Source organism: Octopus bimaculoides, chromosome Z, assembly GCF_046866305.1.
Source record: "Octopus bimaculoides isolate indiv1 chromosome Z, ASM4686630v1, whole genome shotgun sequence".
In the NCBI taxonomy this organism is placed as follows: Eukaryota; Metazoa; Mollusca; class Cephalopoda; order Octopoda; family Octopodidae; genus Octopus; species Octopus bimaculoides.
This window is the reverse complement of record NC_142944.1, coordinates 4,674,928-4,688,796: the sequence shown is the minus strand read 5'-3', so window position 1 is coordinate 4,688,796 and position 13,869 is coordinate 4,674,928. Positions and strand designations below refer to the sequence as shown.

The following is a 13,869-nucleotide window of genomic DNA, read 5'->3' as shown; positions in this document are numbered from 1 at the left end:
TATCTCAATAACATTTTTAAAAACTCTATAAAAAAAACTCACTACTACTTTTCCACTCAGTTATTCTGACTTAATTTCAAAATTTTGAATTAGCGGATACCAGAAGTCGTCACCAAACACCAGCTGATTTACAAAATTCAACATTATAATAACTTTGCCTACATTAACAGTAGCCGATGTAACAATTGTTATAATTTACATCTTATTTTTTCTAATGTATTCCACGAAACACCATACATGATTAATCAATGTTACATATCATCTTTCTTTTCAAAATCAATATTCTTAGGAAATATCACTTTCTCCCATAAAGTCCTTATTAATGTAATGTACCTTTACAATTTCCAAATAATTAATCTAAAGAGGACTCTTACATAAGAATTCCTTATTTACTTACTATGTATATAAGATATTTAACTCACTGAATTATAGAATAAAAATTGTCAATTCACAACCCTTCAAATGTTAGAAAACTAACAAATACCTCACATGCACATATCATTTCTGTTTTTTAAAATTAGAAAAAAAACTCCCATCTCAGTCATCATTTCACCTACAATCCCTAACTTTCACATGTCTGAAATAACTATTTTTAAATATTTGCTCTAGTTACTTCAATTGTAAACACATTCCACTTTTAATTTACAAAATGCTTTTATTCTCAACACACCATACTAGTTTTAATAACAATTCTTCAGTTCTAAAACATTAAATCAAATTGTAATTAATGAAGTATATTTGCATTTTGATACAATTATAAGTGATATAAAAAAAGATAAAGCAACACTGTTAAGAAACAATATGAAATAATATTTGAACCTCATAATTCTGAAAAACTGCATCATTATCCCAAATAAAAACTAATACTTGCACTGCTTTACCATTAAATTAGATTCTTAATGGAAATAGTAAATTGTATTTTGTTGGCTAAAGGCTTTATCTAAAGTAATAGTATAGATAATGATTTGAACAATCCTTAAAACTCAGTAAGATGATGAACTTTCATACACAATTCAAAAAATAAGACTGACAAAAAGAAAAAACAAAAGAACTAAAAAAAACAACCCACATACACACAAGTATAAAATAATAAAATTGGACCATTAAAATAATTACAAAAATCACAACATCAAAAGAATGAAAATAATCTACCATTAGCCATATTTGTTGGCTACCCAGACTGCATGGCAAATGAGAGAAGAGAAATGAAAATAACGTTAGTATAAAATCCGTCAAAGGATAAGATTAGTAAAAAGAAATTGGAATAAATTTAGTTCTATTACTGTTATTAATAATTATAATTAGGGAAATTCAATTAAATAAGCATTTAATTTTGAAGTCATATAGTAAATGTCTTTAAATCTTAAGTTGTGATTTTTGATTAAGTATTTGACTAAAATGAGAATTATGCAAATTGATGAATACAAAACTGTAAAATGTTCAATTTTGAAGAAAATATATTAAACTATTATCAACTTTACAAGACCATAATCTAATAGTTTCCATTTGTAATGCAAAGCTATAAAACTTTAAGATGAATGAGAATATGAAGATACATATCGTGATGCATTCAAACAATGCTACATTTAAAATAACTTTACACAACATCTAAAAGAAAACACACACAAACATACATAAATAGTATTCAAGAAGTGGACTTAGTGCACATTACACAACAAATTGAAATGCATGCACCATATTAAAAATCTGAAAAGGCTATTTTAAGAGGAATTATGTGAAAGTGTAAAGATAAATGATAAATTTAAAGAATTATGTATAATCCGATATTCTATAGTTCCCTAAAATTTAAATCTACAAGTTTTTCACCGATTGTAAAATGTAGATTTCAAATTCTATCATTAGCGTTCGGCTTTGACAAGAAATATTTTAAATACATAGCATTTAAGTCGTTACTTATAAATTGAACATAAAAGAATTAATGAATACACATTTTACAAATTAATGTTATGTATATATTTAGAATTCTTTTAAATTTTTAAATGTTCAGTTTGTATAGTAAAAGTGGTGTAATGAATTCATAAAAATAATTAGAAAGTAATTATGGATATAGATTTACTCAAAAGCCCAAAATATATCCTGTACCAGCCCATCTTTATAACTTTCCTGAAATTATTTCTTGCAGCAATATAAACTATTCTGGCTTCACTTCAGATATACACCAACTGTTTACTATAACTGAACATAGCTACTTTTGTTTCAACAGGCACAAAAGCAGATTGCCAGATAACTAATGAGCTTTAAAAGATATTAGTGGTCCTATAGATGATGTTAAGAGTGCAAAACTCTCAGTACATATTCCTCTAGCATCTTTAAACTCTACAGATATTCATCCCAGAAGAAACAATATTTTAAAGATTTTTCAAACATGTAGATGCACATAGTTTCAACTTCAAATAAACTGAAATGATTTACATTATGAGTTTCTTAAAGTTCTTTCATTTCAAGATAATTTGTACGGGAAATAAAGATAAGGTAGAAAGTACAATTAACATTAATATGTTTTGAGCGTGGCCGTTGCCAGTACCACCTGACTGACCCTTGTGCCAGTGGCACGTAAAAGCACCCACTACACTCTCGGAGTGGTTGGCATTAGGAAGGGCATCCAGCTGTAGAAACTCTGCCAAATCAGATTGGAGCCTGGTGTAGCCATCTGGTTTCACCAGTCCTCAGTCAAATCGTCCAACCCATGCTAGCATGGAAAGCGGACTTTAAACGATGATGATAATGTTCCATAACAGGCTCAAACAAAACAGATACGAGGCTTTAATTAAGACCACATTAGAGAGAGAAACCCGATTCAGGGCTCCTCATTTGACTGAATTTTTTAGCAATATGATTAAGTGTGCTACATGGAAAGACATACTGTATACATAAAAACCTTACTAGAAACTACCTGTTCAAAACCCAAGACTTCTGGTTAGAATAGAATACATACTGGTAAACTGCCTGATTGGAAAATTGCTAACAAATCTTTTAGAGCTTCAAGTGATGCATTCTATAGACTGTGTGGAATTTAACATAGGCAGTACTGTGCATGAACAGAAACACACGTGTATGTGTGTGCGCGTGCATGCGTGTGTGTATGCATGAGGGAATTAATAGACAAAGTGTTTTTACTCTAAGCATGAATCTAGATTCTACAACAGGTCATTAAATGAGTTCACAGATATTTTTTTGTTTCTCCAACAACTTTGCGTGAATCGTTTAAAACTTAATCTGAGATCTGACGAATTGCTGTATCAAGGACAGGTTAATATTGCAAGTATCTGAAACACTACAATAAATACGAGAGAAAATGAAGGGCTTAAGCTAAACGAATGAAGTCTTAACATTCAGACATCTCAGTCAAATGTAATACTGACTTATTTATATTGCTTTTAATTAATCACACAGTAATCTGATTATTTTAAGATAACACTAATGATAAGGTTAAAAGCAAGAGGCCATAAAACCAGTAGAATATTTGGGAGGGATATATCTAGTTTGTGGAGGTGCATGGTTTAGTGGCTAGTGTTGGATTCATGATCATGAGATTGCGGTTTCAATTCCTGGATTGGGTGATGCGTTGTGTTCTTGAGTAAAACATTTCATTTCACGTTGCTCCAGTCCCCTCAGCTGCCAAAAACGAGTGATACTGTGACAGACTGGCATCCAGTCTAAGGAGGAATTATATTCAGAGAAACTGGCTTTATGCTCCTTGTGGAGTAATGAGGACTAACCAACCTATAGCTAGTTTAAATTCAAAAAGTTTAAACAAAAATTATTTTTTCTTACAATGAATAAACTAATATTATATTTAATTATTGTTCAATATTAATCAGAAAGACAAAGTTTTGAAAATGTATATTTCACAGCAATGATACAATTCAAGGGAAAAGATTTTTGGTATCTAAAATAATTAGAACTCTGACAAGTCATTTCAAGGAAACTTGTGCAAAACCGAGATAAAGAGATGAGGAACATCATTCTTTATTATGTTTAAAAGGGGTAAAATCCAATACTTTATAGAATTGGAGTCTAAGTAATTGGTAGCTTGTGTTAGATTCCTATAAGGGCTGATTTAACCCGTGGCTAAGAACTAATAAGATGAATATTTGATCAACTGCACCAATATGTTCCACCAAGTGTTATAGATCAGACTAGTTATTGCTTTTGTTTCACTTCCAGGACAAAAGAATATAATATCCCTAGAAACAATATTTTGGGAAAAAGAAAACCAACGAAACTATTAAAATGGTAAACTTTCACATGGTCATTCAACCTGCTAAAATTATAGCCAACCGTAATCTCAACTCTTTAGTATTCAGGTTACTCTCTCAAACGTAATGCTTATTTATCCACAGAGTTTTCAATTAATCATGCATTATCTTGTAGAGATTTTCATGGTGCGACTGCTTATTTTTAGAATGACATTGAAGGATAGGTGTGAGAGGCCAGATCAGGCTAGTTTTAACATAAAAATGGTAAAACATTTATGCTGGATATGGCTCAGTTTGAATGTTAAAGAGTTAAATCACACTTTACTGCCTTAAATGATTTAGGCCAAGAACTGTCATTGGATTAGATCATTAAATACTACTAATTTAAACACTAAAATAGACCAAATAAGCATACTAATACTTAAGGTCTCCTACCTTAAAAAAGAGGCAACGTGTTTTGATAAACAACTTATGTTGAATATATTAGAATATCTAAAAATAATATATTTCTAAAAAATCAGTCAATGAAAATCAATACCAGAATTCTAAATTCAAATAGATAAATCACTAAATAGAACTAAAATCTAACATCTACAATCACAAAGTAACATAAAAAATCTGACATCTACACAAAGGATTATGGGAAATTTCGCCGTAAATATTTTTGCTGTTGGAAAATTAGTCATAAGAAATTTCGTTAATGACTTTACAGTTTTTTAATGTTTGACATTAAAAATTTGCCTATTAATGCTTTTACAAAACAATGATTTATTTATTTAACAAAATGCTGATATAATTTTCCATACAGTGAATTTGTTTTAGGGCGAATTTTTTCAACACATACAAGAAGCTAACTTTTAAAAGGTAAAACAGTAAGAAATTCCTACATTTTACTCCCTACAACCATCAAAAATAAAATTAAAAAATGCATATACAGTCAAAATCTCTTAGCAAAAATGAAAGCCACAAAATAAAAATGCCTAAAAAATGATAAAGATTAATTTTTCTTGGTGTGTGTATGTGTGTGTGCACGCGCATGCATGCACAAGCAATTTTGAAATATCTTTATGAATTTAAGTGCAACAATTAGGAAAATTCCTGTGCTAAAAAAAAAAAACACAAAAAACATCCTAACAGCAGAAAACCAATACACACAGTAGAACTACACTTGAATCTCGGACAAAACATCTACCTGTATAGACAACATGTACAACATCTAATGAATACCAAGATTGTGTTGGATAGTGCAATATATTCATAAGACAAGAAATTTGAGCTTACACATCGCAAAGTATTTATGCGAACACCCAGACTGTCATAGGTAGGAAGACAAAGAAATAGGAACAGATTAAGTATTGTGTATAAATTTATGTACATATATATAATCCATAACATTTATATAACTGTCTTGCATAACTGCAATTCATAAAACAACCATCTCATTGTATTGTATGCAATATTAAGAACGTGTAAATGTTACACTTAGTGAATATCAAGCAGATATAAAGAAAAACATGCAAATTGGACAAGTTAATTCAAATGAGAATGGATAAAGGGAAAAACAAGCTCACTAGAAAACGTTTGTGTTTTTATATGAATATATGAATGGGAAAATATCTGTGGTTAAAGAATGAATAATGGTTAAAAGTTACTAACAATGAAGAGGCTCAAAGAGAATATATCTCATTTGAATGAAATTTAAATTTATCAATACAATGAGTTAAAACATTTTAAAGTTTGCACACTCAAAACATATTAAATAGGAATAAATTAGAATACCAATTAATACAAACCAAGATGTAATGTAGATATTTAAATTTATATACTAAAAAAAAATTCAACTTGAAAAGACTGAAGAGTATAGCTACACGTTAGAAAAGATGAATAGTTAAAAACAAATTACAAATTAACATTTTAATCTTAAAATATAAAAACGAAGTTTATATTAATATCAAATTAGAACTTTATTAAATTGAAATTTAAAACAATTAGTATTGTCATACTTAAAATGAATCTAAGTATTTAGTTTTAAAATGTAATTAATTACAATACTAGAATTATTGATATTTAAGAAAAAACTCAATCATTTGAAACATTTTAAAAAGGATGAAACAAAATATACAAGTTTGAATAAATACTAAAGAAAAACAGCTAATGCAAGCTATCTTGTAGTGGAATACTGAATTCTACAGTAATGTTCAATTATAAAACATTTTATGCAATGAAATTGAAGTGAAATATATGAGTATATGAAGTACGTACAAAGAACAGAAAGCAAAAATGAATGGGACAAAGTGAGAAAATTTCTTGTCATATCTAAATTATTAATGGTTTTTATTTAAAAACCTCATAAAAATCCAATAAAAATCCTGAAAACATTCAAGTACCAAAATCTTATTCCTATGTATTAAAAAAAAAAGAAAAAAAACATTCAATCCAGTTATCATTTCACACTGGTACACAATATATGTAGCCATAAAAATTATGAATTGTGATGAAATTATTTTTCAAATAAAGGAAAGAATTCAATTCATTAGATGAATAATAAAATTTAAATAATATACAGAAAACACAAATACTTGTGTAATATATATTTACAATCTACCCCTCTTCAGATATTAACCAAGACCATGATGAAAACAATTTAATCCAAGATCATAGAAACTTAAGCTTTTAATACAGATAGATTTTGTGAAGTTGGGATTAATTATCAAAATGATGAAAAAAAAAAACATTGTATTGATAATCAAAATACAAATGGAAATCTTACTTGAAAAGCATAAGAAATTATGGAAATTATTTTCCATATTATAATAGTTAAATCTATTATTCAAATAGCAGTACACCTGTCCAAAATGCCAGTCACTATTCATAGCATAGTAATAATGTTAATGATAATTCAGTCCATAAAATATGTTCTGGAAATTTATAAAACAGCAACCAATCAAAGTTTCACAGAGTATTTTCACAAGATAATGCTACTAATTTAACTATGGGTGGTCTTCCAAATGAACTACACATTATATAAATACACAATTGTCCAAGACCAGTTATAGGCCTTTCATAGAAGAGAAATTTTATATTTTTTAATTATTTTATTACTATGGAGAAACTGTTTTGTTAGACTGATGAAATTCTTGATCATAATAAAAATATCATTGATATTTTTTATCTTTAATTTGACATGGATGAATACTCTTAAAAGTTTTCAGAGCAATGGATTAGCTGAATCAGTAAGATACTGGACAAAATAAGTTGGATTATTTGAATATGGACCTGTACATTTCACTGTTCAAATCCACCAAGATCATCTTTGCTTGTCATTGTTCCAAAGATTAGCAAAATAAGTGCAACTCAAGTACTGTGGCTGATTTAATCAACTACACAACTCTCCAAAATGAGTCTTTCTACCTATGTTAAAGATCAATAAGTTTATGGTATCAATTTTCACTAAATATTTGAATACTAAATCTAATATAATAAATGTGAAAACTAATTTCTGTGTGTCACACTTTGACCCCCCTCTCTCACTATTCAATGTAACTTCTATTGTTGATGTTTTATTAAAAGTAGTAGTATTGATGGTGGGAGTAATAAGAGAAAGAGTGGATATGTGAGAGAGTGAGGTACTGAACACTGAATTCATTTTCTTAGTACCACCACCATTGACACCACATCTGCCACACACACACGCACACCATTCAGACTTTTGATGCCACCACCATCAATACCTTTGACTTCACTGCCTTCCCCTCCACCACCATCACCACTGTCATTCACATTGCTTACTCTCACTGTCAAGCCTGACCATCTCAGCTACCACCACCACCATCACAACTATAGCTCATACTATCACCCCATTACCATAAAAAAAGGCTGAAAGGTGCATGTATGGCAGAGGTGGTAGCAATGGTGGTACTGTTGTTTATCATGCAGTTTGCAATAAGTTCCAAGTTGACAAATTATATCACTGTTTTGATGAAAATTGTTCAAGTTTAATAAAATTTAACATGTACTCAATGCATGAAGTGTCATTGTTGGGTCCAAGTCCTAAAGAAGAGATCTACACAGGAGCTAGCTTAAAAGTCACCCAATAGAGCGGCTTTTAAGCAAGTATCTTCTACATTCAAATATAATCTAGAGAAAAAAAGTCATCATCAGCCAACTTGACAAAGAACCTAATGCTAGTAATACTTGGGAAATAGCCTTGCCTAATGTACTGAAAGGGTGTTGGCTAGAATTCAATATTTCTCAGTATGAACAACCGACTAGTTTTAGTCTGAACTGTGGCCATGCTGGTACACAACCTTCGAAATTTTTAGTTTAAATCAATACTAATACTTGGCCTTGTACTTATTTTAATGACCTTGGAAAGAGAAATGTAACATCATCCTGGAACAGGATTTACAACTCAGGACAAAGGGGAGTAACTGACCCTCCTCAAGTTATTCTGACTGGCTCTTTACTAATTCTGCCCACTATAAAACTACTTGCTAATATACATATGTAAATAGAAAAACATGAAAATATATTAGTATTTTATTTACAAACATATTCACACATTTGAATTAATACACACAGGCTCACACATACTGTGCATCCAAAAAGACAAACTGCTGCTCACTACTTTTGTACATCTTCTCATTCACAGCTGCAGTTTCAGTTACTTAGTTATGTAATTGTTGGGAAAAGTTGACAGTTGTCACCTGCTGGCAAAGAATAAACTGCATGAAATGTTTTAAGTTGTGCAATGTTTATGGTAATAAGGCATAAGCAATGGATGTGAAAAGATTAATGGAGGGCAGAGGAGAACGAGCTAACAGAGAACATCCAATGAAACGTTTAACTTGCATTAAAAAACTGAGCATACACAAGAGAACTATGAAAGCAGACAGACAAGGATTGTTGGCTGTGCTGGTATAGATATATAATGCATACAGATGAAATTCTGACATAAATTGACCAAGAGAGAGAGAGAGACAGGGATTGATGAAGTCAAATCTAAAAGTTATAGACGATTTCAAATAGCAGGATTCAGTATTGCAAACAAGTATGAGAAAAAAAAATGTTAAAAAACCATCACATTGTTTGGAACATAACTTAGATGATGCTTATATAGAGTTAGGAAGAATTTGAAATAAATGACCATTTTAAGATGGGCAATTTTGTTGCAATAGAACCAGAGATGACCTCAAGCAAGTTGATATCAAAAATGAATGGTTTAACAGCCCCAGGATGTTTGAATGTGGAATGAAAATAAGCCAGTTTATTTAAAAGACAAATTAGAAAAAAAATCTAAGAAAACAGCATAAATATAACAAAAATTCTAAAATATACCAGAGAATTAAAAACTAATAAATGGATTGACTATAAGCTATCAAATGGATGAAACATGGATTTTATAAAATGGCCAGTTGAGTAAATGAAATGATTTATGAGGAACAAAGAGTTAGTTCAGAGCATCAGTTATAATTAATAAGCATTTAGCCGATAAAAAAATACAACTTGCCAACACAAAATATAAAGCTATCAATATTTGATACAAGTCAGGTAAACAATTTCACTAATATTTACTATGGTTACAGATAGAATTGTTCACAACAACTGATAAGATTAATGCAGATTAATGCAACAACCTTAAAGTCAGAAAAACAAAGTTAATTATTAAAATAAAGACAAGCTGAAAATGTAGATCAAACGATATTTGCATCCATAAATATGTAATAATGTTCACATTATCAGGATTATTCCTTAAAAATTATAGTTGATTATTCCTTAAAAATATATAACTGGGATAATTTGAAAGCCAATTTATGAAACAAGTTTCTGGTTAACTAGTTTCTTAGATTGCTTTTAGACAACATTTTAAAAACATTTCAAAATGAAATGGTTCACAGCACCTTCAGCTTATTTTGGGCAAGTGGAGATAAGCAGTTAACATCTCTATAATTGATTTCAGATATGTAACCTCTTTGATCAAATTTCTTTAGTTGTGAAAAGAAACCTTTTATTTCCTATTTACTATATCTACCAAGAATTCCTTTAACATTTCTTTCAGGTTACTACAGTCTAATACACAAGATGCTTATTTTATTTTTATCTTTATATACTTTAGTTCATTCTAATTTGTTTTTACCAATTAAAAATGGCAATTACTCTTAGATAAAACAAATTTAAAAAGTCACTCACAGATCCAAGATAGTACACTCAAGTAAATTTTTAGTATTAGAAACATAAACATGACTGACAATTTATCTTGGAATAAGTCACTGAGATATACAACAGGGATCAATGTATGTAGCAGAAGACTTTTCAATAAACATGTATATAATGTGCTTCCTAATTAAATGACACAACTCTGAAACCAATTACAGAATACCAAGTTCTTTGTAGAATAGGTGTACATCATGGAGAAATTTATCAACACAGAATTAACAATAACCCTTAACAAGCAACTGGAATCCATAAACTTCCTTTCTTTGATGCGGATTTTAGCAGTGAAAATGCTATCTAGCAACATTTTGTATAAACAAACTGTATTGGCAGTCAAACTTATACGATCACCAAGTCCTACCATTTTAATAATCTGCACAAAATTATAAAGAAATTACATGGTTGTTCTAATAGTGACTGATCTGTTTTCTATCCAGACTCTCAGACTAAAATTATATCTGGGTTTCTATGACACAGGAAGCTGAACCTAGGGACATATTACATTGGCTTTTCAAATTTCTTTTTTCTATTGGCATGAGTAGTGTTTTGTTTGGGGAAAAATCATTTAGCCCTATCATCAGCCAATTTGTCTGAGAAATCTGAGTTATACTCTTGTAGTGAATGTGATCCAACTATTTTTAGTTTGATTCTAAGTTCACTCAATCGGATTGGGACCCAATATTTCTGGCATGAACATATCTTTATCAGTCTTTGTTATTCAGGTCAGTTAAGTACTAAATTAAGTAATTAAGGCTTAACCACGTTTGGTGTCAAAATACTGGAAACCAAACAAAGTATCATACAAAAGACATGGAACCAACCATGCAATAATCTAAGATTGACTTTCAATGAGTAAATGAGCCAAATATGAATGCTAAATACAAAGTTAAATTGAGAGAGAGAGAGAGAGAGAGAGAGAAAGAGAGAGAGAGAGAGAAAGAGAGAGAGAGAGAGAGAAAGAGAGAGAGAGAGAGAAAGAGAGAAAGAGAGAAAGAGAGAGAGAGAGAGAGAGAGAGAGAGAGAAAGAGAGAGAGAGAGTTGCAAAAGATGGAAAAACAGAAATGAAGATAGTAACATTATAAACAGGGTTATCATAGAAAGTTGATTAAATTTAAGTTTACTTCCAATTTAGTGTTTTTGAGAGTTGGGATTGAAAACCTGATCCATCTTTAATTAAACAATTAGTATATTATATAAAGCATTTAAAAAGTGAATTAATAGACGCATTACAAATTGAGGTATTTCATACACTGGAATTAAGAGAATATTAGAGCAGCACAAAAGAACTGACATCTTCTTTGCAATACAGTGTTAGAATAGATGGCAGTTCGTAAGACCAACAATAACTTACCAATGATAATGATAATAATCACAAGTACAATGGTAACAAGAATAGCGATCATCTGTAAAAGAGAATTTCAAAAAAGCCAAAAGTGCAAATAAATAAAAAAATTATAAGTAAAAAGAGATAACATTGTTTAACCTCTAAAAAGATTGACTTCAACATTACGAAAAAAAAGTTTAAATTAACTGATGCTCAAAAGCAGCTTAAATGCTTTCCGATTTTTTTTTTTTTTAATTATCTTTTTAAATTTTGTCTCAAATTGAGTACATGAGCATTCTCATGAAATCTTATGATTAGCAATCTAATATAAGAGGTTAAAATTTCGACATAAAAAAAAAAAAAAAAAAAAAAAAAAAATTGGCGTGCAAGTGCAAGATAAAAAATAATGACATTCCAGAATATATTTCAAAGAAGAAGGAAAAGAAAAAAAAAAAAAAGAAAGAAAATGAAAGAATGAAAGAAAGATAGCAAATTTGCTTTGCGTGCTATGGGGAAAAAATCCAAATGCAAATTGTCAAAGTATATAAAACTTGAAATAAAATTTCTAAATTGGCATTCAGTGCTGGAGAAAAGAAAAACACTTTCAAGATGTCGGTTCAGTAACAATCAGCTTTCATCTGGTTGAAAGGTTATTTTTATTTCATTTTTTACCACTCAACATATTTTCATACAGTAACCCATACTTTCTGCTCGTTTTATAAACGATAAAATTTAAAACAAGCAGAAAATTACTGCATATCATACTGAGTGGGCAAAAAAAAAAAAAGTGTGATTTCCAGGAAGCTGTTGTAAACAAACTCAACAGGAAAGTGATTGATAATCGATGGCACCAGCACTTACCAATGATTACAGTGACAATGGCTGCCACAATCGCACCAAGAATTATCATCATCTGAAATTATTCAGTAATAAGGCTTCATGATTTATACCATGTTCATAAAATAATTCTACCAGGCTGTATACATTCTAAAATTTAAACTCCTTAATTATTGAATTGAAAGAAAACAAAGAGAAGAAAGGAAATGGTCATCACATTTCATTTTTATATAAGATATGTGTTATGGATCAAGTATCCATAATTGAAGATCTTAACTGTTATCCTGCCAAATTACATACAAAGGCAAATTGAAGATAAGCTTCTTATGTCACTACTCATGGAGACAAAAAATGTAGCAGGGCACATCTAATTCGAAATTATGTACAATTAAAAACAGAGTTTATTTAAAGCCACAATTGTAGCCTAATGTAATCTTATGAAAAGTCATGACTGTGGCTTTTAGCAGGGTAACAGTTAATATTTTTGAAATAATTACAGAAAGTATGAGTCAACATATTTAATTATCTGAACACTATATTTTGTAAAGCTGTTGAAAGACTATTCTTACATGTATAAAATAAAGTGCCAAGAACATTCTATAATGTAAATGAATACATTTTTAAAAAGAAATTTAAATACTTTAAAAAATTTTTAAATGTTTTGTACACATTTTTTAATCCAGAATAAGATTTCAAAATTAGTTCACAAATTACCAAGATATAAAATAAATTACTCTAACAGCTTTAAAGTCAGTTTAACTTAGTAAAATAATATACAGATTAACTATATATTTCATCATTTAACTGCCACTCTCCAAGCAAAGATGCATTGGAAGATTCAATAGGATCCAACAAATCAGAGGACCGTGACATGCTCCAATGTCTTTTATTGTGGTTTCCAAGGTCGGATACCCTTTCTAACAACCACTTGACAGAGCATACTGGTTGCATTTTCATGCTACCAGCAAGACTAAAAAAGAACTTAAAGTGGCCCCTAAAACTGAAGGAGACTTTAAGAGCGTAATAATTTTTAGCAAGGTAATGAAAGACAGTAAAGAATGATAAGAGGAACAGATTTTTAGCAGTGTGGTAGTAGTGGAGGAGGGAGTAGTATGGAAGGAAACAGGGAAAGGGAGGTCAGGGTCAATGGTTAGTGAGAAAGGAAAGGTTAGGATTGTGAAGGTGATGAGACTGGCTGTGTAGAGGGGGTATTCTGCATTATAAGGGTGAGTATGAACGGTAGGCTTGAGGGGAAGGGAAGATGAAAGAGACAAA

General features: G+C 30.1%; 1 protein-coding gene across 1 annotated transcript in view; it reads right to left on the bottom strand.

The window, feature by feature from the left end:
* The window catches only part of LOC106882448 (synaptobrevin), a 50,874-nt gene that overhangs the window by 7,707 nt on the left and 29,298 nt on the right, over nucleotides 1–13,869 (bottom strand). Inside the window, exons 5-7 of the mRNA XM_014933131.3 lie at nucleotides 12,619–12,744; nucleotides 5,502–5,532; nucleotides 1,153–1,180 (exon numbers count right to left, since the gene is read on the bottom strand). Coding sequence (XP_014788617.2) covers nucleotides 12,713–12,744 — 32 coding nt within the window. The 3' untranslated portion in view covers nucleotides 1,153–1,180; nucleotides 5,502–5,532; nucleotides 12,619–12,712. The remainder of the gene's footprint in view (nucleotides 1–1,152; nucleotides 1,181–5,501; nucleotides 5,533–12,618; nucleotides 12,745–13,869) is intronic.